Below are 26,597 nucleotides of genomic sequence, written 5' to 3' on the forward strand. Positions count from 1 at the left end.
ATGCTCTCCACAGGATGAACTGTAATGACTCGGGCGTCTTCGGCGATGATGATGAGGAGGCGCCGATGGAGGAGGAGGTGGGACATCTAGTGGGCAGAGGCAGGGACAGCAACCTGGTTCTTAAAGCAGCTGTAATCGGCACGTTTCTGTTAACAGGTGAGTAGCAGACCAAGCGTTTTAATGCCGACGACGACACAGTGATGCAAACTCTGCTCCTCCACAACAGACGAGTTTCTCCTGCTGGAAGCTGAAGGAGGATTCAACTCCAACGTCTCCTCTAATGTAAGAAAAAAACAAAAACAAAAACACTTTAACTTAAAGGAATAGTTTGACATTTTTGTTCTTCACTTTCTCGCTGCGAGTCAGATGACAAGATACGTTTGTCAAAATGTCCAACTGTTCTTTTTAAGCTGCTGGTGAAGTTCCTGCCTCTGTGTTTCTCCTTGTTTAGCTAATCTGACATTTAAAACGACGACTGACAGAAGCTGCAGACAAGACAGTGACAGACATTTTCATACGTATGGATCAATATTTCTTTGTTTTCAAACGTACAACGTCATTTTCTACACTTTTGGTTCTGTACGGATTCAAAAAAACGAGATACAGTTTGTCAATCGTGATTTTTAGAGGAGCCGGTGGGCGGGTTTTGTTGACTTCTGGCAGAGCCAGGCTAGCGGTTTCCTACCGCTCCCAGTCTTTGTGCTAAGCTAAGCTAACCGGCCGCTGGCGCTAGCTTCACGTTTTGCCTGCAGACACGAGAGCGGGTCCATCTTTTCTCATCACTTCTCTCATCGATACAAGCGAACAAGCGCATTATACCGACGCGCTGAACTGGTCCTTGAAAGAGGAGGCATTGCAGAGCAGCAGTCCCCGGTCTGTAGGGGGGGTTATGGGGGTTATGGAGGGCCGGGTGCATCAGAGTCGTCTGGCTGAGGGAATGAAACCTGCACTGCAACCTCATTACTGACAGCAGAGCCCTCTGAATGTTGTGGCAGCCTCTCGGCCTCACGCCGTGAGATTTTTCTCCGTTCATCTTCTGAGTCCACAGGACAGACTGAAGCCTAGATATTCAACGTGGTTTTATTTTCCAAACGGGACAAAGCGGGCAACCGCCCAGGAGCTCCGGACCCCCGGGGGGCCCCCAAAGTCCCCAGGTTTACTCCACATCGCTCCCGTCCACACACCTGGGTCAGTCAGAGATTTGTTGGAAAAACAGTGTCAGCTACGGCGGGTCCTCCATCCTCCATCTTGTGTCCCTTCTCTTGGAGACGCAGTGTGAAACTCTCGTTTTAACAAATTCTAGTGTGTGTGTGTGTGTGTGTGTGTGTGTGTGTGTGTCTGTCTGTCTCAGGTAATGAACACACTGAAAACCTGGGGCGAGGTCATATTACGCCAGCATGGCAGAACTGGGAGGCAGCAACCAGAAGTTACTTTCATTGTCAACATGTCTGACAGTTAGTTTCTTTAATGGCCGATCGACCGTTCGGTAAAAGATGCCGGTCGCCCTTCACCGAGGACCGACGTGAGCGTGTCCGGATGACCAGCTGTCGGAACCGGACTTCTCGGCGACTGTCATCGCCTCTGAGACCTGTCGCCGCAGGTTACGGGAGGATTCAGGCGCCGTGGTTGGAGGCTCCAGGGAAACCGGGCGCAGGCCCTGCACGGATTCCGTCCGGCAGATGTCGCTGTTCGCCCGCGTTCCCGCTGCCGCGCCGACGGCGGCACGGTTCAGCGCGCAGCCGCAGTGAGTGCGCTGCGTTCATTCAGAAGAAACACACAGAGGACCGGAAGCGCGGCGGGCGTTTCTTCAAAGTAAAAATATGTAACGAGGTTGAATTTTAAGTAGATGAAAATCAGGCAACTTTTACAGTTAACCAGTTTAAATAGACCCAATTAAAAACTAGTACTTAAAATAAATTAATTATAATTTCTATTTATTTAGGAGACTTATTTTTGACTGTAAAAAAACTCATATGAAACAGACTTTTGCAGGAGAGGTAGAAACAGAGAGTATCCATCCACCCACACAACTGCACATGATCGTTATTCTGGCTGAGCCCAGTCATGGTACCAACGACAGCTACTAGAATCAGTTTGAATAATGTAGCTGTTTGTTGAACGTTAAATTCATTAAAACAAACAAAACAGAAGAGTTAGGATGATGCACATGTTGTTTGCCACATTTATTACATTAGCTTTGTTATTAGCCAAACAAGAGGGAGAATCTGCAAATGGATCAATACATAAACATGTTATCATGGTTTGCTTTTAAAAAAAAAAATTCTGTAATATTGTAATGCAACTGTATAAATGTTTAAATTGAGAATAAAGTCTGCAAATTAGAACCCATGACTCCAAGTCTTTCTGAAAATGACTAAATAAAAAGCTCAATTCACAGTGTCCGAACTGAGTCACCGTCTCTAAATCACCTCACATAAAGCACAGTGTGTACTGGGAGAGGACAGCGCTGGAAACAGACTAGGCAGAGTTACTCAGGCAATGCATGCAATTACAGCTTTTGCAGTGCTGGTGCCTCACTAGACTGTTTCTATTTCTGCCTCATATACTTCTACGCCGCCACTTTTGAGAGGAAGCTGTTGTACTCCTTACTGCTCTACATTTAGTGGATACTTTGTCGTTTTGCAGTTTCAGGCTTAATGATATATATTATTATAGGTTAAGATAAGACTTTAGAGTCAGTATATACATATATAAGTAGTTAAAATTAGCATTAAGTCGAGTCTTCAGCCTCTATTCACACGCCCTCCACTTGCACATTTGTACAGTTCCAGTTTAAGTGTTGCGGCGGTTAGTTTATCATGTCTCATCTGCCAGTCACTGGTGCACCTTGCCGTGTTCCTTCCTTCTTCCTTTCGAACATTTCCACATCGTGGTGTTCGTACCTCCGCAACCACGGGGAGGGATTTAACGACCCAGCGTGTCGGCAGCCGTTTTACTTTGAAAACCGGCGACCGGACGTCGCACCGCTCTTCGCTCCTGGCCGCTTGACGCACCGCGCAGACGAGGAGGCAGACGCGGCGGCGACGACCGAGGAGGGACCTGACCGCGCGGCACGGCAACGCCTGGGGAGTCGGTGTCCTGCTGTTTGCCTGAACGTTAGCTAAACCCCGCGCTCGCTTCAACCGCCATCACCGACACACACACACACACACGCACTCGCACTCGCTCTCGCACTCGCACACACACACACACACACGCAGCGGAGAGGGGGAACATTATGGCGACGTTGGGACCGGAGTCGGCTCGTCCTCCTCTTTCCCAGCTCGGTTCTTCTCCGTCGACCCAGACGCACATCGGCGGCGCCAACCTGCCTCCCAACCGGGGCTTGGAGCGGGCGCTGGAGGAGGCTGCGGCCAGCGGCGTCCTCAACATCAGCTCCCGAAAACTGAAGGAGTTTCCCCGGACAGCCGCCAACCACGACCTGACGGACACGGTGGAGGCAGGTAGGGCATCTCTCTGTCTCCTCTCCCCCCGGGCAGCCCTCAGGAACACAACCGGGGAGACACCGTCGCTGGGCGGTGACGACTCTCGGTTGTAACGTGGAGACTCTCCCCGGTGGTCGCTGTGCTTTTATTTATAGTGCTGGCATTTCCGGTTCCCGTTTAAACTCCACAGAGTGTGTTTTCTCATTGAACCGAACCCCCAGCCCCGGGGTCGTCGGTTGGCTCGTTGCCCGGTGGGTCGTTTTGTACTTGCCGGCCCCCCCCCTGAATAAGTCCGGGCGTGCGTCTGGTGCGGACGCACGGCCGGACCGAGCCGCTCCATCGAGTGGTCGCATTGGCACCGGATGAGCTGCGATTCGCGGGGGTGTCGTGTACGCAGATGAAGTCCGCGCGGAGCTGCGGCGGAGCGCGTGTCACGGGCTCCGGTGGAATTCCCCACCACTTCCTTTGGATCCGGTTAGAGATGTAAACAGGCACCGAGGGCAGACTGGATTTGTGCTGTGTCATTAGCACGGATGCGGCTAACGAATCCCTCGGCTCAGATGAACGTTTCACCTGAAAGGAGCACGTTTTTCTGAGGGTGCGGGTTCTGGGTCTTTTCCTCAGCTGTAAGGAGGCAGGTGTCGGTTTGGGTCCCGGCGCCCGGTCCACAGAACCGTACACAGTGCACTGCAACAGCAGCAAAGGCATCAGTAGTCGGCCCAGGTCTGAGGAACCGCACTAGAACTAGAACTAGAACCTTTTCCCTGGAGTGTTGGTGTTGGTGGCTTGACCTCACTGGCTGAATGCGTCGGTCTTGCATCGTTGCTTGGTTTGCATGTTTTGTGTGGCTTCTCCCACAGGTGCTCTGGTCCCCCCCCTTCACGGTCCAGAGACGTGCGGGTCGGGTGAACTGGTGGCTCCAAGAGAGCGCGTTCACACCTGTGGCGAGGACCAAAAACAATGATCCGCGTCTGCCTTTTTAGTTCTGCTGCGCTTTGTTCTTACAAACGAGTCCAGAGGAGTAAACATGAGGTCGTACCGACTGGACTTTCCTAATTCATCATCCGAGCTACGTGGAGCCACGTGGGGGAAACACGGATTCTGGGAGACCGACGGCAGGCCAGGCAGCACCGTACTGGACCCGTACGGACGGCGTTTGCTTATGGCCCCCGCTGTCACTGGAGGACTCGCCGAGAAATAGCCGAGCACCATTAGTCGAGACCGCGGCCGGACCTCCGGCTCGATGTCAGGGAGAGTGATTGAGGGAGGGTGGTTAGTTTCACTAACTGCGTGTTAAGGAGCCGCCGTAACGCATGACGCCGGACACAAGCTCAACACAGACCCGCACACACCACAGCTTCGACTGACTGTTTCACGCCAGCCTCAGTGAAGCAGAATTAAAGGCCAAACACGCCAGAGCTCGTTTAACCGGCACCAAACACCCCAATTTTCCCATAGGCATGAATGTCAGTGTGAATGGTTGTCTGCGTGTGTGTGTGTGTGTCAGCCCTGTGACAGACCGGTCGCCTGTCCAGGTGTGCCCCGTCATGTCGCCCAGTGTGAGCCGGGATAGGCCGCAGTCCCCCGTGACCGAGGACGCATTGACGGATGGATACGAAGACACGAGTTGGTTAAAAGCTGATTTGCCTTTAATGTGCGGTAAGTCAGAAATGGCTCGGGCGACCGCAGGCTGACCACATCATGTCGGCGGCAGCAGCCCGGTTTAAAGGGTCAGTTTAGCCAAATGACAAAGAAAGCATCTGTTTAACTTCCCTCTAGTGGCTTTATCGCTTTAGACAGACAGTTGTCTGTGTCCAGGTTCTGAGGTACGTCTCTGAGATTTCTGCTGCCGCTCTGGTGCGACGGATGTGACTGGAAACCAAAGCACAGACAGATGATCCCACTGTGGACAGGTTTCGTAAGGGCCGCTGCTTCTGCAGAGAGCGAGTTATGTGAATTATCCGGAGTAACAGCGACACCGTTTCTGAAAAGAGAGGTTGCTGTTGCAGTCGTGTGTCCGGGATCACGGCAGCACGAGTCAAGTCCCGTTTTCGTGGTGGGCTGGAGGCAGGAATCTCACAGTCACCCGCCCGGAGGCCTCAGCAGGTAAAAACCGAGAGCGTGTGCCTCAGGGATACGGTCGACCTGGACAGAGTCTAAGTGACGTCGCGCTGCTTCACTTCACCCTCTGGCTTGGTCTGGGTGCGCTAGAGGGAAATGTGCCTGACATAATGACGGCGGAGGTTTCGGTTCAACGGCTTTACGGGACGCTGGAGTTTGGCTTTAAACATTTCTGTCCGGACAGCGCGCGTCCTCGGGGGTTCTGCTCCCCCAGCATTTCCCTAGAGAGCTGCCTCGCCCTAAAGCTTGCACAGCATCTGCCTGTGATGTGATGGTACTTTGTGAGTAGCCGCGCTGTTTTGATGAAGATTCGCTTCTTTTTGCGGTCGTGGTGCCAGTCTCCTCTTTTCATTGAGTTCAAATCTGGCCCTCTGGGGCTGATGCTCACTACTGATTTAGCGTGATTTTCAGAGGGCTCCCCCATTAAACCTAATAAGGCCACAGAAGGGGGTCTTAACAGTGTCGTCTCGAATGGGGTCTATAAAAAGCTGTGTGTGTTTCTGCTGCAAACAATGATTGCTTTCATTATCATTTAATCTGTTTTTTTTTTTTTAATTAGTTGATAGTTTATTGTATAAAATGCCAGGAAATAATGAAAAATGTTCATCCTAATTTCCCAGAGTCTGATTTCTTGTTTTGTCACAACCACAAATATATTCAGTTTGTTGTAGAACTGAGAAGCAGCGAATCCTCACATTGGAGAACTGAGATTGTTTTGTATTTTCGCTGGATAAATGACGGTTGATGTGTTATCGGAGCTGCTGTGGAAGTGTTTTCTGTCAATCCACTAATCGATTAGTCGCCTCGGCACTGGCAGTGCATCTGCATCTGTCTGACTTAGAGACCTTTTTAATTATTGGCTGCCATAACCACCGACACAATATACCTGCGATAAGCATCGGCCGACGTGTTGGGGCCACACGGTAAATGATTTTGACAGTGATCTTTTGAGTTTCCCTCTAAACAATGAGGGTCTAAAGACTTGATTGCAGAAGTTTTTCAAGTTTGTTTTCTATTTTCCGACTTTTTAAAAAAAAATTTATTTTGTTTTTTATAGCGTGTGAAAACGTCTGTGCAGCACTGAATATGAATTTCTGGTGTCTTGTGAGCCTGTGAGGGCAGAGTTTTATATGCGTGGTTCAATAATGAAAACTCAATTTATTCTTTCATTCATAATGAGTAAGATAGAATTTGTCCAGATTCATTTTGAGGCTGACCGAGAGTTTTTCACCAGCAACAGGTGGAGGGCGGTACTTCTACTAATTCGGCGCGTGCATTAACGCGGTATGTAACTCAAGTAGTTCTACGTCTGACTAAGAATTATGGGAGGATCAGTACATAAAGATGGCTGCTGAAATTGACCGTTGTTGATTGAATGGCAGCAGGGCTGGAGGAGAGTGTGTGTCTAAACTGAACGTCACTGGTTCGGTTCGTCAGAGTGAAGCGTGTGAGCCGCACTTACCTGTTCAGGTGTCAGAGTTTCAGTGCTGCCGTTTTCGTTAAGGAGAGGACGAGATCACCTTTACTCATCAGATCGCCAACGTGCTGGTCTGGCGGTAGTTGACGGTTGTGTGTCGGTTCTCCGTCGCTGATGACGGAGTCGTCTCCGACGACACGAGACCTGTGATCGATCCCCACGACATGCAATTGGACTAGAAAGGACAGAGGGAGTCGCTGTGGTGGAGGCACATGTGGTGGACACACGCGTGTAGAGACGCGCAGAGCTTGGCTGAACTGCACGGGGGAGCAGTTTGTCAGCCACAGCACACGCGTGCACACGTTTAAAAAAATGCAAGCGCACACTGATGCAAGGATGCACGCTGGGGGCTCGGCTTAGTTTCATATACGCTGCCACGCAAGCCCCAACATGTAGTGAAACACAAACTGAAGGTGGTTTTTCTCAGACCTTCCTCCCCACTAACACAACTAAGAGCTGAGTTATGCCGGAAAAGAACAAATCGATGCGATGAGCCGCCCGTGACCACGGTCGCACTCCAACATGGAGGGAAAAGCCGGAGCAGGTTTTGGAGACTCGTACAGCGAAAGAAATACCTGAGAAAATCGGAGTACGTCATCAAAATGATGGAAAAATCCTGTTAATCAAACATAGAGCTGTAAAAATGAGTCAAACAAATGAGTCTATCTTGACAAGCGATTCATCATTTTAGTCATTGTTCAAGCAACATTTCCCAATAGATGCTGGTTTTAGCTTCTCAAATGTAAGGATTCGATGCTTTGGAACATGTTTGGGTTTTGGATTCAAGGTTGAATAAAAAAGAAGCAAGTCAATTATATCAGGCAATTTTCCCCATTTTCTGACATTTCATAGGAAAAAACCATTAATAGATGAATCCAGAAAATCGTCTGCAGATTAATTAATAAAGGAAATGATAGTTAGTCGCAGCCGTAATCCGATATTGCCATAAAACTTTCCTGATAATTGATCCAAAAGATTGCCCACCGTGGCAAAATACGATCAGAGATATCAAGTGTTGTCTTTGGCTGACGAACTTCTTTTAGTCTCATTTCATTTCTGCATGTCCTGGTCCCGCGTTGGATTGAACTCCTCTTTCGTTTTGCTTGTTCTCTTCAGGTGTGTCATGTGCAGGTTGTTCATGACAGAATGAAACCAAACGGTACATATTTCCACATCGACAAGCCCTTGGTTTTACCCGGCAGATGCCTCCAGATTTCTCCGTGACTTTTCATACTGTGGAGACTCCTGCACAAAACACTTATCCATTCGGGTTCATTCTTTAAGTTATTTAACGAGCAAAAACACCGAACATTCTCTGTGGTTCCAGCCGAGCAAAGCTGAGCATTTGCTTCTTTCCTCGGTTTTAAATCATGTAAACAGAATATTTTTTGTTTCTGGACTGTTGGTCAGACAGAACAAGACATTTGACCTTGGAACTCTGGGAAGCTTTGGCTGGCATTTTTCACAATTGTTGACATTTTAAAGACCAAATGATTAATCGATTAATCGAAAATGGTCATTAGTCATAACCACCCATATGATTGTGACACTCAGAATCTGTCCCGCCATAAGAACAGATAGTAATGCCAATGATGGGTGACGAGGGGAAAGCACAGAGTGACGGGAGTTGTGGGGGATTTTCAGAGGTGGATGTAGCACCTGAGGCCTGGAGCATAAATGGGAAGGGAGGTGATTTCCAGACCAAACCAACCGGTCAGTCAGCTCTCACTGCCTCATATGGTGATATGGTGGTATCAGCTGCCACTGCCAAACCAGGGCTCTGTATCTGTGTGTGTGTGTGTGTGTGTGTGTGTGTGTGTGTGGTGTGTTTGAGGATTCAAAGGTAAACATGAGGCTTTGTTCTGAGCAAGAAAGTTAGTCTGACCCGCTGTTAGTTGGACATTGAGTTTGTCCTTCATTCACATTTCCGCATCTATGATAGTTTTTTGTTACCGATTAAACTACAGCTGCAGCAGTTTGTACATTGATCAATTAGTCGATCAAAAATAATTTGGATTATTTTGATAATCGATGAATAATTTCAGTCATGTTTCAAGCAAAAAAGCAAAGATTTTTTTGGTTCCAGCTTCTCCAATGTGAGGATTTGCTGCTTCTTCTCATATATGATAGTAATTTAAATGTCTTCGGGGTTTGGACTGATGCTTTAAAGACCTCGCTTTGGGCTCGGGAGGTTGTGATGTTTCTCTCCACTTTCTGACCAGTACTAGATTGAATGAATAATTCTCAATTAATTAGTAAATAATCAGCAAATTAACTGATAATGAAGCTAACCATTAGTTACAGGACTAAATTAAACAGTTGTTTTTTTAGTCAATAAAATGTCGTTGAGCTCTGTGAAGCGTAGAGTCAACCTCAACATGGAAACATGGATACCAGCTGAGTCTAATCATTACATTTTATGGGGAAGCACAGAGAACTCCAGAACCAACCAGCTGGTCAGTCAGAGTCCAGACTGACGTCTTAAGACTGCTTATTTAGTCTGACCAGCAGTATGTATGTTAAAAATCTGCACTTAAAATATGAGTATTTACTCAGGTTGTGTTGTGGGCATTTGTGAAATTGTTTTGCATGTTTTCAAGTAGTTAAAATGCACATCACACTTTTCCTAATAGGACATAGTCAGATGTCTCGTTTGTCTGAGGAACAATTCAAAATCCAAAGATATTCTTTTGATTGCATAGAAACCTAAGGAAACCAGCAAATATTCACATTTTGGGAACAGAAACCGGAGGGTTGTGACCGTTTTCCTCAAAAAATGACTTTGATAAACCTGTTGTTTATATTATCTGTTGGTCGATGAAATGTCAGACAATTGCGAGCGATGCGTTTCTGAGGAGTTTCCTAAATTCCACGGTGACGTCTTCATATGTCCCGTTTTGGCCGATCAACGGTCCAGAAACCAAATATATTCAGCTTACTATCACTGAAAACAGAGAGAGGCTGCAAATCCTCACAGATGAGCGGCCTGCAATAGGGAACCTTCTTCATTTTTGTTTAAAAATTACTCATTCAATTACTCCTACATCATCACATAGTCGCCGGTTAACTTTCTGCCAGTTGTTTCAGCTCTGTTTATGTGTGTTAGTGTGTTAGTGTGTGTGTGTGCTTGTTTCATCAGTTTTGTTCTTAGCTGAAGAACTCTCTGTTTTACTTTCTGTTCTTCTTCTGCTGTTACTGCTACACATTCTACCCTGTTCTGGAGAAAATGACAGGCTGTTGGGTATTAACGCTGTGTATCTGCTGCGGGTTTTATATATGCGCGTGCGTGCGTGTCCATTAGGACAGCGGCAGCCTGCCGGCCACCATGTTCCCGGCTGCAGACCGTACGCATTTCTGCAGCGTTTGGCAGTTTTTCAGTGGACACACATGCACAACTCATCTTCATACTGTATGTGTATGAGTCATGTTGACAGAAAGAACATCCCCTGTGTGTGTGTGTGTGTGTGTGTGTGTGTTTGAACCATGCAGAGAGAGATTACATAAGATTACATGTTTGTGCTTCACATTATAACCATCTGCAGGATTTTTATTTTATTCTTGCTGACCTCCATTTCTGCTCACTTCAGTCACACAAATCCAGATAAAAATAGATCTGCAGTGAATTTTTACATTTTTTTTTAAATTTTCATCCTCTCACTTCTGTGTAGTTTCTGTCCTGCCCCGTTATCTCTCCTTTTTTTTGGTCTTGAACTGCTAATTTCCTTCACTTGTGTTGTCACACAGTTCCAGCTTCTGTAGGTGGTTTTCTTTATTGGGTTAAAAAGAATAATCGATAACAACGACAACAATGTAAATGTGTTGAGGACATTTGTTTCTTTTCTCTGCTCTGTGTCATTGTGAAAACTGAATATTTTCAGGTTTTGGACTGTGGATTGGACCAAACAACAAGTCCCCTTGGATTTTTCACCCTTTTCTGACATGTTGTAGACTAAATGATTGATCAACCGGAAAGATAAACAACAGCTTAACCGAAAATGGAAAAAAAGTTGCAGTCCTACTGCATCGGCTCCATCTGCTACCTTTTTCTGCCTTTTCGCTTCTTCTTCTGGGTGTTTGCTGGTGAGATGACTGAAAACTGTGAAGGTGTTTCCCATCCAAAGTGAGGAACGGAAAATAGACAGCAGTGGAGCAGCAGATTGACCCATCTTAACGGAGGGTTAACTCTTAAAACCTCCTCCAACACTGCATTTGAACACATGACACGTTGCACTGACCCTTAAAACCACATACAACTATCACTGTGGGAATTCAGCCATAGTTTGACGCTCGGAGGGTGGACAAAATAAGAGGAACACCCTGTAGTATAATGTGATCCAGTGCCACAGCAACACAGACTACAGACTTACCGAAGACGTTCACGTCTGGTTATTTTATTTATGAAAGAGAGAAAAATGGAAGGAAAACGGACTAACGACGATGGAAAGAGTCGGCGGAATGGCAGCGTCGGTTGGTCGGTCCGCCATTGTGGTCAAGACTGAAATATCTCAACAGCCATTGGTGCGGACATTCACGAGACCACGAGTCTCCTTCCGCTGAAATGCACCGAGCTCAAAGTGTTTCCCGCGAGTGACACCACTCAGTTTTGAACTCGCTCTAACACAGCGGCACTGTGCAGCACTTAACTTAAACTACTATGATCGGTGGAACTCACAGGAAACTACGGTGTTTGGTCAAATTTGCGGAAAAGTTGCGGCCATCAGAGAAAGTTGCAAGGTCGTGCAGAATTGACAGGGATTGGTTGAATTTGCGTTAAATGCTGCGATCACGGCGTCGTGGAGGGACTGACGATGCTTGTTAGCGGAGGGTAGTCGTTGTTGATTTTGGTCTGTACATGGGTCATGTTGATTACAAGACAAATATGGAAAACAGAATACAACCTGTCTATCAGATGATGGTTTTCTTTACTCGTAAGGATTCATCCTATGGGGCATTTATCAAAGATGTGTTCGGGCCACTTCATCAGCACCGTACCACACCATCCCTTAATTAACTTAATTTTTTGTTGTAGCAGTTTCTTGTGGAAGTCAGTCACGTTGCAGCAGCGCTACAGAAGGGATGCAGGAAATGTTTGGACTAAAAAAAAAAAAAAGGAGTAAGGTGTGAACAGAGCGAGTGTTTAATGCGTGTGGATGGATACATAATGCGTGCCTGAGGCAGATACACCTCCCGGAGTTTACCACCCTGACTTCCCCTACCTCACTGCTTTCCTTCCGTTTCATTTACTACACACCACACCAAACACACACACACACACACACATACACACACTCACACACCCACACACACATAGGAAGCTGTGGATTCCCAGGAATTTAGAGCAGTGCCAGGTTAGAGGAGGGTCTATCCGCTCAGTGTTCCCGCCACACCTGAACATAAAGACAGCTGGGAAAGAAACGCACACACTCTCAGACACACACACACACACACACACACACACACACACACCCTCGTATTTATACTTGTAGGTGACACCAAAATTGACCATGTAAACATTTACTTCAGCGGGGTAGTTTCCTTGAATGTGTAAAATAAACAGGTATTTTATTTACAATTTTATGTAAAAACGATGAAAAAAACTCTCCAGGAAATTGAATAGATTAACAGTTTGATATTCAGTGACGCAATTTTGAACAGGTTGGTAAAATTATTTTTCGTTTGCTATCAAAAACAAGCCTTATTATTTACTAAACATAACCCTGACCTCATGAATACATGCTGTATCATTAACCCCTACCTTAATCTTCACCTTAAGCCTCTTTCCATTAATGGAAGTGCTGTTCACAGAGGGCTGAGGGGGGGAGTGCCAGTACCTCATGCATAGTGAATGAAGCAGTTAGAGACGCAGGTAATGAGGTGGTTAATGGTTTCCCTCAGAGGAACGAGCATTTAGAGAGAGACCAGACAGTACGTGAGGAGCAGGAGAAAGTCAGAGCACAGTGGACAGAAGTAGACAATGGGAGAAGACCTGAAGGTTGGCTCCCGTCAGCCTGGATTAATGCAGAGACCTGCTTTAATGTATTCTAATGAAAAGTAGGTAGGCGGGACATGGTTTCTGTTTGGCAGTTTGTGTTTTACTTTTTTTTTTTTTTTTTGCCTTTTAAAGAAATTTTGAAGTAATATAGAAATTTCTATTGTATAGAAGTGTTGATTTCACATCTTGATTATGCGTCATTATGCCTCCGTGCCAGCGACAGCTGTGGCCGGAGGAATAATGTTTTTCAGGTCTTCATCCCATGCTCATGAACAGGATATCTCAGGGACGCCTTGAGGGAATTCCTACAAATTTGGCACAAACGTTCACTTGGACTCAAGAATGAACTGATTGGAATTTGGTGGTCAAAGGTCAGATGTCAACGTGATCTCACAAAACAGGTTTTTGGCCACAACTCAACAATTCATATGCTAATTTTGATAAACTGCACTTAATACCTTTTAAACTAAATTCTTTATTAAAGTCTTCATCACATGTATGACAGTCTGGACAGACCAGATCTAAACTGCAACTTGACTGGTTGGTGGAGGCGTGCAACTGCGAGGTGGTGATTCTAGTTTTAGGTAAAACAAATATTTTTGTTCTACGGTAACAGTAGCAATATCATACAGCCAATGTTTGATTGATTGAATTAGACGATTCAAGTACAGGTGAGACAATTGGTCGATTAAGCATTTAGCCAATTGGCAACTAATCTGATAAGTTTGACATTATTCATGCAAAAATGCAATTTGCTGCTTTTCTTTGTTGTATGTGATTAGTTAATTCAATATCTTTGGGTTCAGACAGTTGGTTGGATAAAACAAGACATCTGTCATCTTAGAGTTCGACCAGTAAATTAGCCAGTCCGTTATATTAGCTCATTGCAGATATATTGGTATTGGCATATATGTTAGTCAATAAATGAAAGGCAATTGAAGTACAGAAATGCCAAAGATATGTTATGAAACAGTGCTAACATTCTATAGTTTGTCCACCAGGGAGTAGAGGCAAGATTATTGCCTCTATTATTGAAGCTATCAGGAATTAGGGATGAGCACAAAATAAGGCCAACATTGGCATTTTTCCACTGCGGCTGAAGTCAGAAATGAACTCTGTGGGCTTTGGACAGACAGTGTATTCACTGGGGGTTTGGGTTTCTCTCATTGTCTATGAGAAACTGCACTGAGCAGCGAGCAGAGTGCAGCTAGTGGAGTAGAAGCTAACCTGAAGACAGGCGGTACTGTCTTTCTCCAGAATGACACACTGAGGTGGAGCAGTGACGGCAGAGCCGCTGGTCCTTTCACCAGCACAGAGGCAGGAAGTGACCGCTCCCCACCTCATTGTTTTCAGGAGGCAACAGTTCTTTTCCTGTCAGGGAAACCAAGGATCCCCCCACCTCGCCGTAAAGCACTGCAGCCGGCAGTGTTTCTGCTTCATGTCTACGATATATTAGACATTTTGTCAGGTATTTGGTAAATGGCTGCATTTACAAAACTGTGTTATCCAAATCGAATTACATTTCCCGCTCGTTCTCTCACACACACACACACGCACAAGCGCACACACACTCACTCTGATTGCAGTGAGCTGGGGATTGAACCCTGAACCCTGTGATTAGTGGACGACCCACTGTACCTGCTTTGTCATAGCTGCCCCATGTTTGATTTTAAGTACTGTAAGTTAAGTATTGGACAAATTAAAAGTTTAACCATATGACGGCGCTAGAGGAAGAGTCCAAGGATCCCCAAAGTTATTACAGTTCCTCCTGAGGGGGGCATGAATGTATGAACCAAAGTTCATGGCAGTCCATCCAATGGCTGTTGAGATATTCCAGTCTGGATCAAGGTGTTGACCTCGACCGACATTGCCATCCGTAGAGCCACACTGTTAGAATGGCTGAAAAATGAAGGCAGTGTTTATTGACTATAGAAACAGAGGGAAACAGTTTTGTGTCTGCGGTAGAGTTCTTCAGGAACAGACCCGTGGAAAACCTACCCAAGCCTGAATTAACTTGTAGAAAAGAGAGACGCGAAAATAGGCCCGTTCCAAAATGCAGTCGACCCGACCAGACCTTAACAGAGAGAGGAACACCAACACCGGCAGCAGCATGATGTGCTATCTAATTATTTAGTCAGCTAACGATCAGCCGCAGTGGAAAGGAGCAGCAATATACTTGATTATTAATGTCCTGAGAACCTATGTACAGTTATAGAAACTAAAATAATTATTTTATATGCTTAGAAATAATGTAAAGTGCTACTTCCACCTTCTCCACCAACAGTAAAACATTCTGCAGCCAACTGAGTGCTAGATCGACAAAAGTCAACATTCCAACCCGTTTAACGTCTACGAACGAAATTCCAAAATAACTTTCATTACATAGCAGAAACCTTGTAGGTGACTCTGCTACCTTGTCGGAACAGAGCTCCACTAAACCCGGGTATTGGTCAGAAGGTCGATGATGTGACTAGATGAAATGTCGTGTGAGCCAATGAGGTGGGCTCAGCTGTCATCATGTGACCAGGTGGTCATATACCGTAACCCTTGCGTCTGTTCAAAGGTGGTCACGACGACCACTATGCTTACTCCCATCTGCTGACGGAGTCTGTGATATGCTGTAGAAGGTCAGGAGGAGGCTGCTAAGTGGACCTTGAGGTCAAACTACTGTTCCCAGGGTCAAGATTGAACTTTGATGCTCAGCTTTTCAGTCGAGACCAAAGACATACGATGACATGAAAGATGTTTTTAGTCCATCGTTCTGTGTTGAGAGTGACACTGCGTCCAGTGTTCGGAGAGGATCTTTGTACATCTGAAGAGGTCACGACTTTGCTCTTGGACACCTGATCGCTGAGCCAGATCACCGAGCCCAGCAGGAAGTGGCCTTTTCTTTTGATACCTGATAGCGGTGACCGGACCGTGGCCGCGGGCCACGACATCGCGTTACACGCAGAAACCGTGAGGATGTCACACATTACATCATATGTGTTTGAACTTTTTTCTCTTTGTTGATCTCTGCTTCCTGCAAAAAAAAAAAAAAAATCATTCTCTCCAGACTGAGCTCACTGGAATTTGCAGTTGTGTGTGTGTGTGTGTGTGTGTGGTTACAGCAGTGCATTGTTGTGTTGAGGTCATGTCTTGCTTCTGTGGGTGTCTGTGCCTAAATTAGGTCTTTTGAGGCTTTTTTTTCTTTCAGCGTTTCTCATCTGCCACTGCATTCTGCAGCGATCCGACCGGCTCTCTGAAGCTGCTGTGTGGAGCAGAAAATACACACACACATTTCTCTCCGGTGACGTAAACCCGCGGCTCCTTCGACAGCACGTACACCGAGTGGGTTATAGCCATTTGCCACGGGAATTAGCACAGATACTGGTGTTCCCCGCAGGATGAGTCCAAATGCTGATCCCTGACATTTTCTTCTCGCGTCTCCAGCAGCTCAGAGTTTCGGTTTGTCCAGTACTCTGAACACCTAATGACAGAACTAACGACAGCCTCAGCGGCACTGTCTACTGTATTTAGAGCTCACATGCAAATGCTGGCTCAAGGGATTTAAAAGATTTGGTAGAGATCGTTTAGACGCAGCACTGGATTCAGATTTGATAAAGTGCAGTCGAACCCCAGTCTTGTTAGACACTTTGGTTAAAATGATAGTGTAACATGTAGATGACTGGCTACCTCTGCTAGTTGTCTAAATGGGAACGAAGTCAGTATTTTCTGTAAATTCCTTTACCTACTATGTTTTCCTTAAAGTCTAGTTTAAGAGTTACAAAAACCTCACGACAACAGAACGTCCACATAACAATAGAAGGTGAACATGGCCCCGAGATCCTGTAGTGTGCACTGGCTTTAACATGTAAATGATGTGACGTTCTTTTTATTTAAGAGGTGAATGAAAACGACAGCGGGTGGGAACGGACGATGCTCCGACAGTTTGCTGCTTCGGGAACTGTAACGTTTCAGTAAATCTTTCACCAGGTCTCTACAGCCAAAGCAGTAGAGGGTTGACTCTCTCAAATATGAAGAGGAGTTTTATGCTGAGCCAAACACGGAGGATCAATATCCCGCATGGCTTTTTTCTGGATAATTGAACCTGGAAATATTTGATGCTCCATGTGTAAAAAAACTAGGGCAGAGCACTGAATATCAGGGTCGACCAAAATGTTTCAGTTAGAGCTGAATTGGGAACTATTTTGATATTTGAAAAATGATGATTAGTTGTTATTATTAGTTATTTTTAAGCAGAAATGCCAAATAGTTCTTGACTCTAAAATATGTTGCTGTTATACGTGTTAGTAAAGTCAATATTTTATGGCTTAGGACTGTTGGTCAGACAAGTACAGTATGAGTCCATCCGACAGAAGCCGAATCCCTCTGAATAAATAAACAGGAACAGTCTCTCATCCCTCCAAATGTAGGCCAAATTCACCCCAACACACACACACACACACACACACACACACACACACACACACACACACACACACACACACACACCTCTATCTCCCACTTAAATCCTCCTGGCATCATACTGGCATCCAAACATCACACAAGCACAGGCGCACACACACACACACACACACACACACACACACACATCCCCGTCCGTAACCGGTTCACTGTGACAAGCACACACACACTTTCCATACCCCTCTCCTTCAGGCTTATCCTAATTCACCATGAAGCACATGCCGGCATACATAAATAAGTGTTCACATATGCTCACACACACACACACACACACACACATGTACACACACGTACACACACACACACACACACACACACACACACACACACACAGCAAAATAAATCCACACCCAGACAGATGAGAAGCTGTGGCATTAAGTCTCATAAGGTGAAACCTGTTCAGATATAAAGTAAAGCCTGTGTTGTCAGAGGCAGATTCACCTGCTCAGGTGTGACTGTAAATCGCATTGTCTGTCCTCTCTGAGAAGATATCGTAAGTCTTTAGGTGTGTCGGTTTCATCTTTTTCTGTTGGAGGTGGATGTTCATTATCAGTCTAATCAGATGTTAGACTGTGGTTTATTTGCAAACCTTTTCACTTATTGAACCTTATTTTTATCCGTTCACACAATGCGAACCTTCATGTAGCTGGTACTACATCTTTGCAGTGGAGGTTATTTTGTTTTGACATGTCAGTTAAAGGTCCCCTGTGGAGTTTTTGACCACTCGTAGCACTGGGAGCTACGTTTTTAAAAGTGGGTCCCTGGTTGGGTGGCTCGATTCGCATTCCAGCCGCCGTTCTGCCGAACCACAGTTGGCGGCGGTAACACACCAACAAGTGTATAAATGCGCAAACAAAGGCGGTGAAGATTTTCCTGCGGCCATTTTCCGTGGATGGAGCGAACTAGCGAGCTCTGTAGGAAGATGGTAATTGTGTCTGAGCCAGTTCCGTAGAAACAGCTCGTAAAATAGCGCTGCTGCGTTTCCCCCCTTAAGGTCGATTATTTTATTTCATAACACTGTATTAATTTTTACACTGTCAGTGGAGTTGTTCTTATATTATTTTATTAGGCATTTTCACCCTTATCGGATAGGATAGTAAAGATTCAGACAGGAAGCAAGTGAAAACCAGGGAAGAGAGAGGAGGGTTGACATTGAAATGCAGACATTGCGGTTATGTTGTTGTAATCATTCAGCTATCAGGACGCCCTGAGCGGGGTGGTCCTGTTTCAGGTGAGGCAGGACCGCGTCTACGGTAGAAGACCGCAGGAACACCACGCAGTCCTGAACCCGGGAGTTCCCGTTTCTCTCCGGCTCCTTATTAACCCGTCTCTACAGTCTGCTTTGATATAAAGCAGCACAAACTCGACCAAAAAAAGTCTTTTCAAGTAAAAAAATGAGAGAAGTAGAAAATTTCATTTTAGAATTAATAATGTTTTAGTAAAGTTGAGCTCCATTTCCTGTACTTATGTGGTACTGTTTCCTGTGAGGGCCAGTGGCACCGCACTCCATGCCCCTCCCTGGACACACCCCTGCAAAAGCCTTGTTTTCAGTTTTAAGGCCTTCATTACCCAGAATTACTCGAACATGGTGCCAAGAATCGTGTATTATCACGCATGTCCTGTATGCATGCTCAGCCTGTGTGGAAGGGTTTGTGTGTGTTTGATAGGGGGTGGGTGTTGTTTTGTGAGCATGCCATCCCCTGAAGCCCTGCTAGTACAAACACAGACACACACACAGACACACACACACACACACACACACACACACACACACACACACACACACACACACACACACACACAGACAGGTTAGTGATATGCTGACAGTAGAGAAAGATATGGGTCAGTGGTGGGGGTTGTTGTATTTGGTGGTGATAGTGTGTGTGTGTGTGTGTGTGTCAGCAGCAGGGTGGTGTGTGTTGACAGTCTGCCTGGTGGGTTGCCAGTTTGAGGAAACTCCCCCTTTCTAATCCTGTTAATGTCTCTGCCTGCCAGCTCTCTTCCTCTTTTTCCTCTAGGTTTCTTTTTTCTTTCTATTTTTGAACCTGACGTTTTTTTCCCTCCTTCTCTCACACTGTTTTTCTCTTTCTGTCTCTTCACCATCCTGTCTTTCACATCAGTGATTTTTTTTTTCTCCCCCATCTTTTCTCGGTTTTTGTATAATCTATCTAACCCCCCACATTAACATTTATTTATTTTCCTTCTTAAATTTTCTTTATTCCTTCTATTACATTTCTTTTTTCAGTTTTTTGAAGTGTCCTTTCTCTTTGTTTTATGTTCTTATTTTGCCTTTTCTGTCTAAAAGCCTCTGGTAGGAGTATATTTACCAGAAAGGAGAGTTTACCAAGTCCCTCTATATTGTCTGCTGCTACCAAGTCTGATCTGATAGTAACATTTTCCTAAGTATTCATAAAAAATGCGTCCGACACATTGAAACAACGGCTGTAGCTCATAAATCTGACCCCTCATTTCTCACACGGTTCTTCAACGCGGATGCTGAAGATCCTGGTTCATGGGCTGACATTACGGATGTGACTTGACTGGGAACGCACCTACTGAAACTGACGCGATGCGATCAGCTAGAGAGAAGACGTCTCACGCTGCTGCAGCTGTTAATCAGTGAATACAAATAAACTCTCCTGTCTGGCGAACATCAGATTCATCCACAGGATTATGACCGTGTGATTTTATTAATTTAATTTGCATAAGAACAAGAAAATTGCACATTTATTGGGGGGGGGGGTAAAATAACATTTCTGTCCTGCCACATCAGCTTCCAGGAGACAACCACTGAATGTCCATCAGAATTCACAAGGCGTTTTTATGCAGAAATCAATATTTATTTGTGTGAGCCCCCCCACCCCCGAAATAATAATCAACTCAGCCCTCTAAATCCACTGTACTACTAATCCATGACTGTCTGCTGGTCACTGGGTCAGGCCCGCACACACACACAAAGACACACACACACCGCAGCGTTTGTTTTTGTTTGAGTGCCAGATGGAATACAGCTGATACAGCTGATAAACTCAGAGATCACACGGTGCTGCATCTAGTCGTTTGTGCATCAATACATCAGAGGTTCTCACGGATCCACTAAGTTGTGGGGAACCGAGACCCGACCCGGGGCTCAAGTCGGGCAGGGTCCAAATGGGTTTGTGATCATGTGGTATGTCCTGTCACCACGGGGGAAGATTTATGCTAAATGACAAATATTTTGGGGAATTTTATTCATAGATATTATGTTTCTTAGAAAATTGTTATATTCGCTCTGTCACTGAGAAACTGTTGGTTTAGGATGTTTCAATATTTCTCTAATTTAGTTTTTGAAGCAAAAAATAATCTTTTGGACTTAGTTTCTATGTCTTTTCATGTTCTTCTTCTTATTATTATATTGCTGCTCTGTTCCACCATGGCTACTGTCGATTGATCCATCGCCGTGTTGCCGCCAGCGTTGGTGTTCTCTCTCTAGCAGGGTCTATCTGATTCGATCCGAGTATCCTCCGGTCCCTTTCGGATCAGGTCCGTCTTTTTTGAAAATTAATTTGTGCTCGTGGAGGTGAGGTAGGTTTCTCACAGGTTTGTTTCGGATCGGATTCGACAACAATTGAAATGGAAACAGGGATGTTCAGAACAAGATTTTTTTTGGCTCCGATCCCGATCCAAGTCCTTCGGTATTGTCCGCTGACATTTTCCTAAATGTTTATAAAAAATGCATCTGACGCATTGAAATAACGGCTGTAGCTAATAAATCTGACACCCCTGATTTTTCATTACTGCTGTCAATTGACTGGGAGCGACAGCTGATATGACTCTTTAACCTCTGAAAACGACGCTCTGCGCCAGCTAAGGCTGAGGAGCTGGGCCCCCGGGCTGGAATTGAACCGGTGGTGCCGAGGTCACTGAATATGGTACGCAACCTGTCCACTAGCCCACCGCGACGCCTCGGTCTGATCAGTTAAATTAGGGCTCTAACTGTAATATAAGCCCAAAAATTGTAACGTGTCTTGCAGACTACATTACCCACGAGATAGGATGTTTGTTGACCAGAATGACAGGCAGTCGCACGGTGTTGGAAATGGGAACCAAAGGAAAGAATAAAGATGGCGACTGTTGGATGGATCTGTCAGACTGAACCCGAGAGAAGAACCAGTTTTGTCTCTGACATAAAAATCAGTTTAGAACTGTGCTGTGAGGCTCCTGGAATTCATGGAATATCATTTCAGGAGAATCACTGGAATTTACAGACGGGAAAAATTACAATAAAGATGTTTGTGTGCTACAACGGAGAGTCGGAATATTGATTTTCTCTCTAGTATTTTCCTCAACAGTGTGTGTGACGTACGGCTGATAACCTTTCAGTTTTAAACCACCACACACACACACCTCAGACCTTTCAGCCTGCTGTTACTGTTATCCTGATTGACACCTCTGACCTTTACTCTAACACACGATGTGATGCTGTGAACGCTCACACCTGCAGACATTTAAACACAGCAGTTCGCATTTGTAACACACAACGGACGAGCCGGCGCGTTCACGTGGAAAGAAAAGCACACGCTCGGAACTGGTCGTTGGTCTTCACCAAAGCCGCAGTGATTGGTTGGTTGGTTGATTGAGTGATTAGTAAACCGTCAGAAAAACAATCTGCAACTATTTTGATCAATGTTAATCATTTCAGTCATTTTTCAAGCAAAATTGGCAAAATAAAAATGGTTTTCATACATAGTTCAACAGATTAAGATGATCTGTTTTCTCTGTTTTACATCACAGTAAACGGAATATTCTTTGGGTTTTGGACTGTTACATTTGAGGCCATTACCTCGGACGTGGAGAAACTAAGACGGATTTTATAGACTAAGCGATGAATCTGTTAATTTAGAAAATAATTGTCAAGTTAATCGATAATGAGAACAATGGTTAGTTGCAGTCCTTGTTTTTACACCTGATCTCTTTGTAATCCGTGTTCAATATCAGTGTTGTCCGTTATTGGACATTTTATTAGTCGACCAGACGAACACAGGACCGACCCCTCGGCGCCCCCGTCGTCTCATCATTTGAGGTGTGTGGCTGAGGCTCACGCCCGGAGTAATCTGTCGTAATGAACGGCAGGAGCGAAGTGTAATTTCAGTTTCACGATCAGTAACGGCAGCGGGATGAAAGGTCAGTGACTGTTGTGACTGTTGTGATGAAGCGGTGGTTGGAGGAGTAACAGAAGAAATCCATTCATGTCGGTCCAGTTTCCTGTTTATTTATTAACCTGTTGAGTTATTTATTCACCGTGTACATTCACGTGCGAGCTTGGCCTCGACGGCGTAGGGGAGATAACATCACAGCGTTTGGCGTAATGAGTCTTATCGCCCGTCGGCCTCTTTAAGATTGTTTTAAACACGTCTGATTAATCTGCGGGGAATCGGGGCCTTTGACATTATGAGTGTGTGGGAGAGAGGAGGATTACAAAACGGAGAGCAAATGGAAAAAGTGTGACATGTTCCACCTAGTTAGCCAACATTGTGGAGCCAAGTACTGTCATTGTGTGTGTGTGTGTGTGTGTGTGTTTTGTGTAGATGATAAAGAACCAGACTGATCTTTCTGGGTGTTCTCTTTTTGTCCTACTTTTCCTTCCAAGGAGGCAGGAAAGTGGGACAAGCGACGAAGCAGCAGCAGGATGGAACATTATTTTCCTGTGTGTCATGAGTGAATTATGGGACAACAAAACAAACACACAGATCGTTTCCTTTGCGTTTATTTTGTCCAAAAAGGGAATTAAACCCTCGGCTATGGTTGCATCAGTATGTTTTTCTACGCACGAGGCTTCGCCGTTCTCCGAGCGAGGCAGAGTGAGTTGGTGGGTGGATGTTCGCTTGAACTACTCGCTCTCTGTTATGTAACAGTCAGTTCATGTCGGTCGTGCCGGAGAACAAAACGGAGAGATTCAGAGACGAAGGGAGCGAGGGAAGCGGGATGAGGAGGGCGAGCGTCTGAGAGGGAGGAGGGGGAGGTATCCTGTAGTTTTCTTACTGTCACCAAGTCCCATGGCAAGCCCCAAACCAGCACCGTGTTACTCTGTCAACACTTCCCCAATATGTTCCCATTAGTTCCCTCTGAAAACACAGACATCTGTTTTTTAACGATCTGTTTCCACATTGACTTAAAGGGTTTGTGTTTGTCAGTTGTCAAAGAACCAATATTTGACGGTCAAATAAAAAAAGCACATTCTGAGCCTCAGTTAAAAAATATTTATTGTGCAACCAACATGAAAAAAGTTGACATGAATGGATTTTGTCGATCCCGCTGTTCCTCTTTACTTGGATTCGGTTGATAATCACGCTCTAACCTTCGGGAAAATGCTATGAAGTGTTAGCATGGAGTCAGTGAGTTAGCTGTGGGCTACAACTCGAGCCGGGTGTTTTTTTTTTTTTTAAGCCTATACATGTTTACATTTTGAAAACTGGCCCCATTAAAGGTCTGCTGAACTGGTCCGCAGCAGGTCCTTTTTGGATTCGCAGACCACCATCACTGGATTACTTTGATACTGAAGAAAACCTAATTACCCGACGATTCTCAGGCAAGTCCTGCAGTTTGGGGGGAGCAAGGAGCGACTTTTTTCTGTGACTTACAAGCGGGCTCATGGATGCTTATTCGCGATGCATGTCAGTGATAATGACATCCTCAGAAGGTGTGCGTCACACTGAAGCTAAAAATATGTGTATCCTGTCTGCGTGTTCAGATTTACCTGAGTTACGGCGGGTACAATTTTTTTAATGCAGATTGCAGCTTTCAAACGCTAAGGGTTTTAAGGTAGATTGATTGACTCCCTGAGCTGTGTGTGCTGGCGTGAAGGCCTACAATCATTTAACTTCCCTTTGTTTTTAGAACATCAGCGCGCTCCGGTCTCTCTCACCTCCGGCAGTGTCTTTGCCTCATACACGACCGCAGTGTGAACCAAACTTTTGGATGGACGGGCCACTGTAAAAAGATAAAGCAGGAATTGAGGAAATGTGTACTTTGGTAAAAAGAGACAAAGAGACAGTCACGATGAGCAGAAGACCGGACCTCTTTACTGTTTGCCCTGACTGCTGTTGACTTCACTGTAAGTCGCTCTGGATAAATCAGCAACACACAGAATCTGTCAACACATGAAAATAGACCCATTTCAAAATGTCAGCGTCTTCCTCCCTCGGTAGAATTCCTGTCTGTAGTAGAAATGCAAAGTGGACCTGAGGTGGTTTTCTGAGGTCAAATAAATCTCCTTCTGGTGGACGAGGAATGTTCCAGTAGCATAGGAAAACAATCTGGGCTGGCTGTGTGTGTGTGTGTGTGTGTGTGCGTGTGTGTGTGTGTGTGCGCGTGTGTGCGTGTGTGTGTTTTCCTCCCATAAACGGACCTTATAAAGCAAATCTGCTGTTTTTTGTGAATGTGTGTGTGTGTGTGTGTGTGTGAGTGAGGTTGTGGCAGATGGACGTGGGTCGAGAAATAGGTCATGTAGAATTCTTGTGGGAGGCCGTTCCTACGCTCTCACGCACGCACACACACACACACACACACACACACACACACTGTGCATCTATGTTTAGAACTGGAAACACTTGGACAAACTGCAAATATGCATTTTTCTGCCCCAAGATAATCTTGAAACGCACACGCACACATTTGTGCAGCAGCTGATGCAGCACACATGCGGGTTTGCTCAGACATGTGACTCTACATCCACGCAAAAAGTCTCACACGGTCGTCATGGCGACTTCAGTTCCTGTCGTCCTCCATTAATTTGTTGTCTTGCTTTCTTTCTTTTACAATATACCTGACTCGGCAAACCCACCAATTTGCTCCAGAAAATTACAGTGCAGTAATTACACATTATATTTATAGTCATTTTCCCAGGATTCATTTATTTTTTTCCTGGTAAACATCATGAAAAGGAATAAGTGATGGGGGCAGATGTGATGTATGGTAGGTGCAGCGTTTTAACTATGAGAAGCAGTGGATTCTGGAAGTTGTTACGGGTTAACAATGGAGATAGGAGAAGCAGTTAAGCTCATAATGTCAGAGACTTTTTATAACAGTTACTCTGAATCTTCCACAGAAAAAATCCAATATACAGTGGGAAAAAAAGGATAATTGAAAATGTGCTTTATTAATTATCTTTATTAATTAATAAAGAAATGTACATGCATATGTGAATAAAGAAAAAAAATGTAAAATTTGAATGCGGGATAAAAATAATCAAAAAGAGAAAATAAATCATACAATAAAATATCTGAAAAGAATAAACCTTATATTTTAATGATTTCAGACAGTCTCTGTTTATGTTGCTTTTCTTTTTCTGGGTTTAAGATGAAAGCAACACAGAGTTTTAAGCTCTCACCTGATGATTTACATCCTTTTTCAAACTGGATATAACGTCTGACCCTGATTTGTCTCGGTACAGTCACATTAGTTGACCTGTTACCGGTTGTTTGGCAGCGGCGTCAGTCCACGTGTAGCTGTCTCTTAGTGTTGTGGCTTCTTCGGTGATTGATATATCGGAGCTGAATGCTGACTGCAGCGTCTGCTGTAACAGAGCAGGTTTTCATCAGCATCATTATCATCCTGGTCACCAGCACAAAGCCAGTCTGACGCGGCGAGATTTTCTCCCAGCGGCACCTTCGGCATCCTGGACCGACTCCGCCCGTCTGAGAGCCGGCTGTTTCCTCTGCAGTCAGCAAGTGGTGAGGACACCAGCAAGAAACCCCCTTCCCTGCCCCACACACACACACACACACACCCTGGGCAGTTCAGCTCAGCGACTCTGATCCCACAGCTAGACTCTGGGCCAGATGTCACTGAGAAACCAGAGTCCGTCTGGATTGTTTTCACTATCAAATGGCCGCAAAAACCTTTAGACGGTGATAAAGGGGAGTGAGGTGTCGTATACAGCAACTGAGGCGTTCAAGTACCAGAACGCTTCTTACTGGGCGACAGGGTGTCCTCTGATTGGTCGGGTGCTTTTATACACACTCATGTATTTTCTTCATCACACTTTATGTAGAAGTAGGAGAAATATATCATTCACTCTCCCGCACAGTAGGTGTTCGACCGAGCAGCTCGTGTT

General features: G+C 45.3%; 1 protein-coding gene across 3 annotated transcripts in view; it reads left to right on the forward strand.

The window, feature by feature from the left end:
- Positions 1-3,015: 3,015 nt before the first annotated feature.
- lrch1 (leucine-rich repeats and calponin homology (CH) domain containing 1) overlaps positions 3,016-26,597 on the forward strand; it is a 99,338-nt gene continuing 75,756 nt past the window's right edge. For all 3 annotated transcript variants that reach the window (XM_040147896.1, XM_040147898.1, XM_040147897.1), the window contains exon 1: positions 3,016-3,464. In XM_040147896.1, the coding sequence (XP_040003830.1) occupies positions 3,239-3,464 (226 nt within the window). In that variant the 5' untranslated portion in view covers positions 3,016-3,238. The remainder of the gene's footprint in view (positions 3,465-26,597) is intronic.

The sequence above is a fragment of the Xiphias gladius genome, chromosome 16, assembly GCF_016859285.1.
Source record: "Xiphias gladius isolate SHS-SW01 ecotype Sanya breed wild chromosome 16, ASM1685928v1, whole genome shotgun sequence".
Lineage (NCBI taxonomy): Eukaryota > Metazoa > Chordata > Actinopteri > Istiophoriformes > Xiphiidae > Xiphias > Xiphias gladius.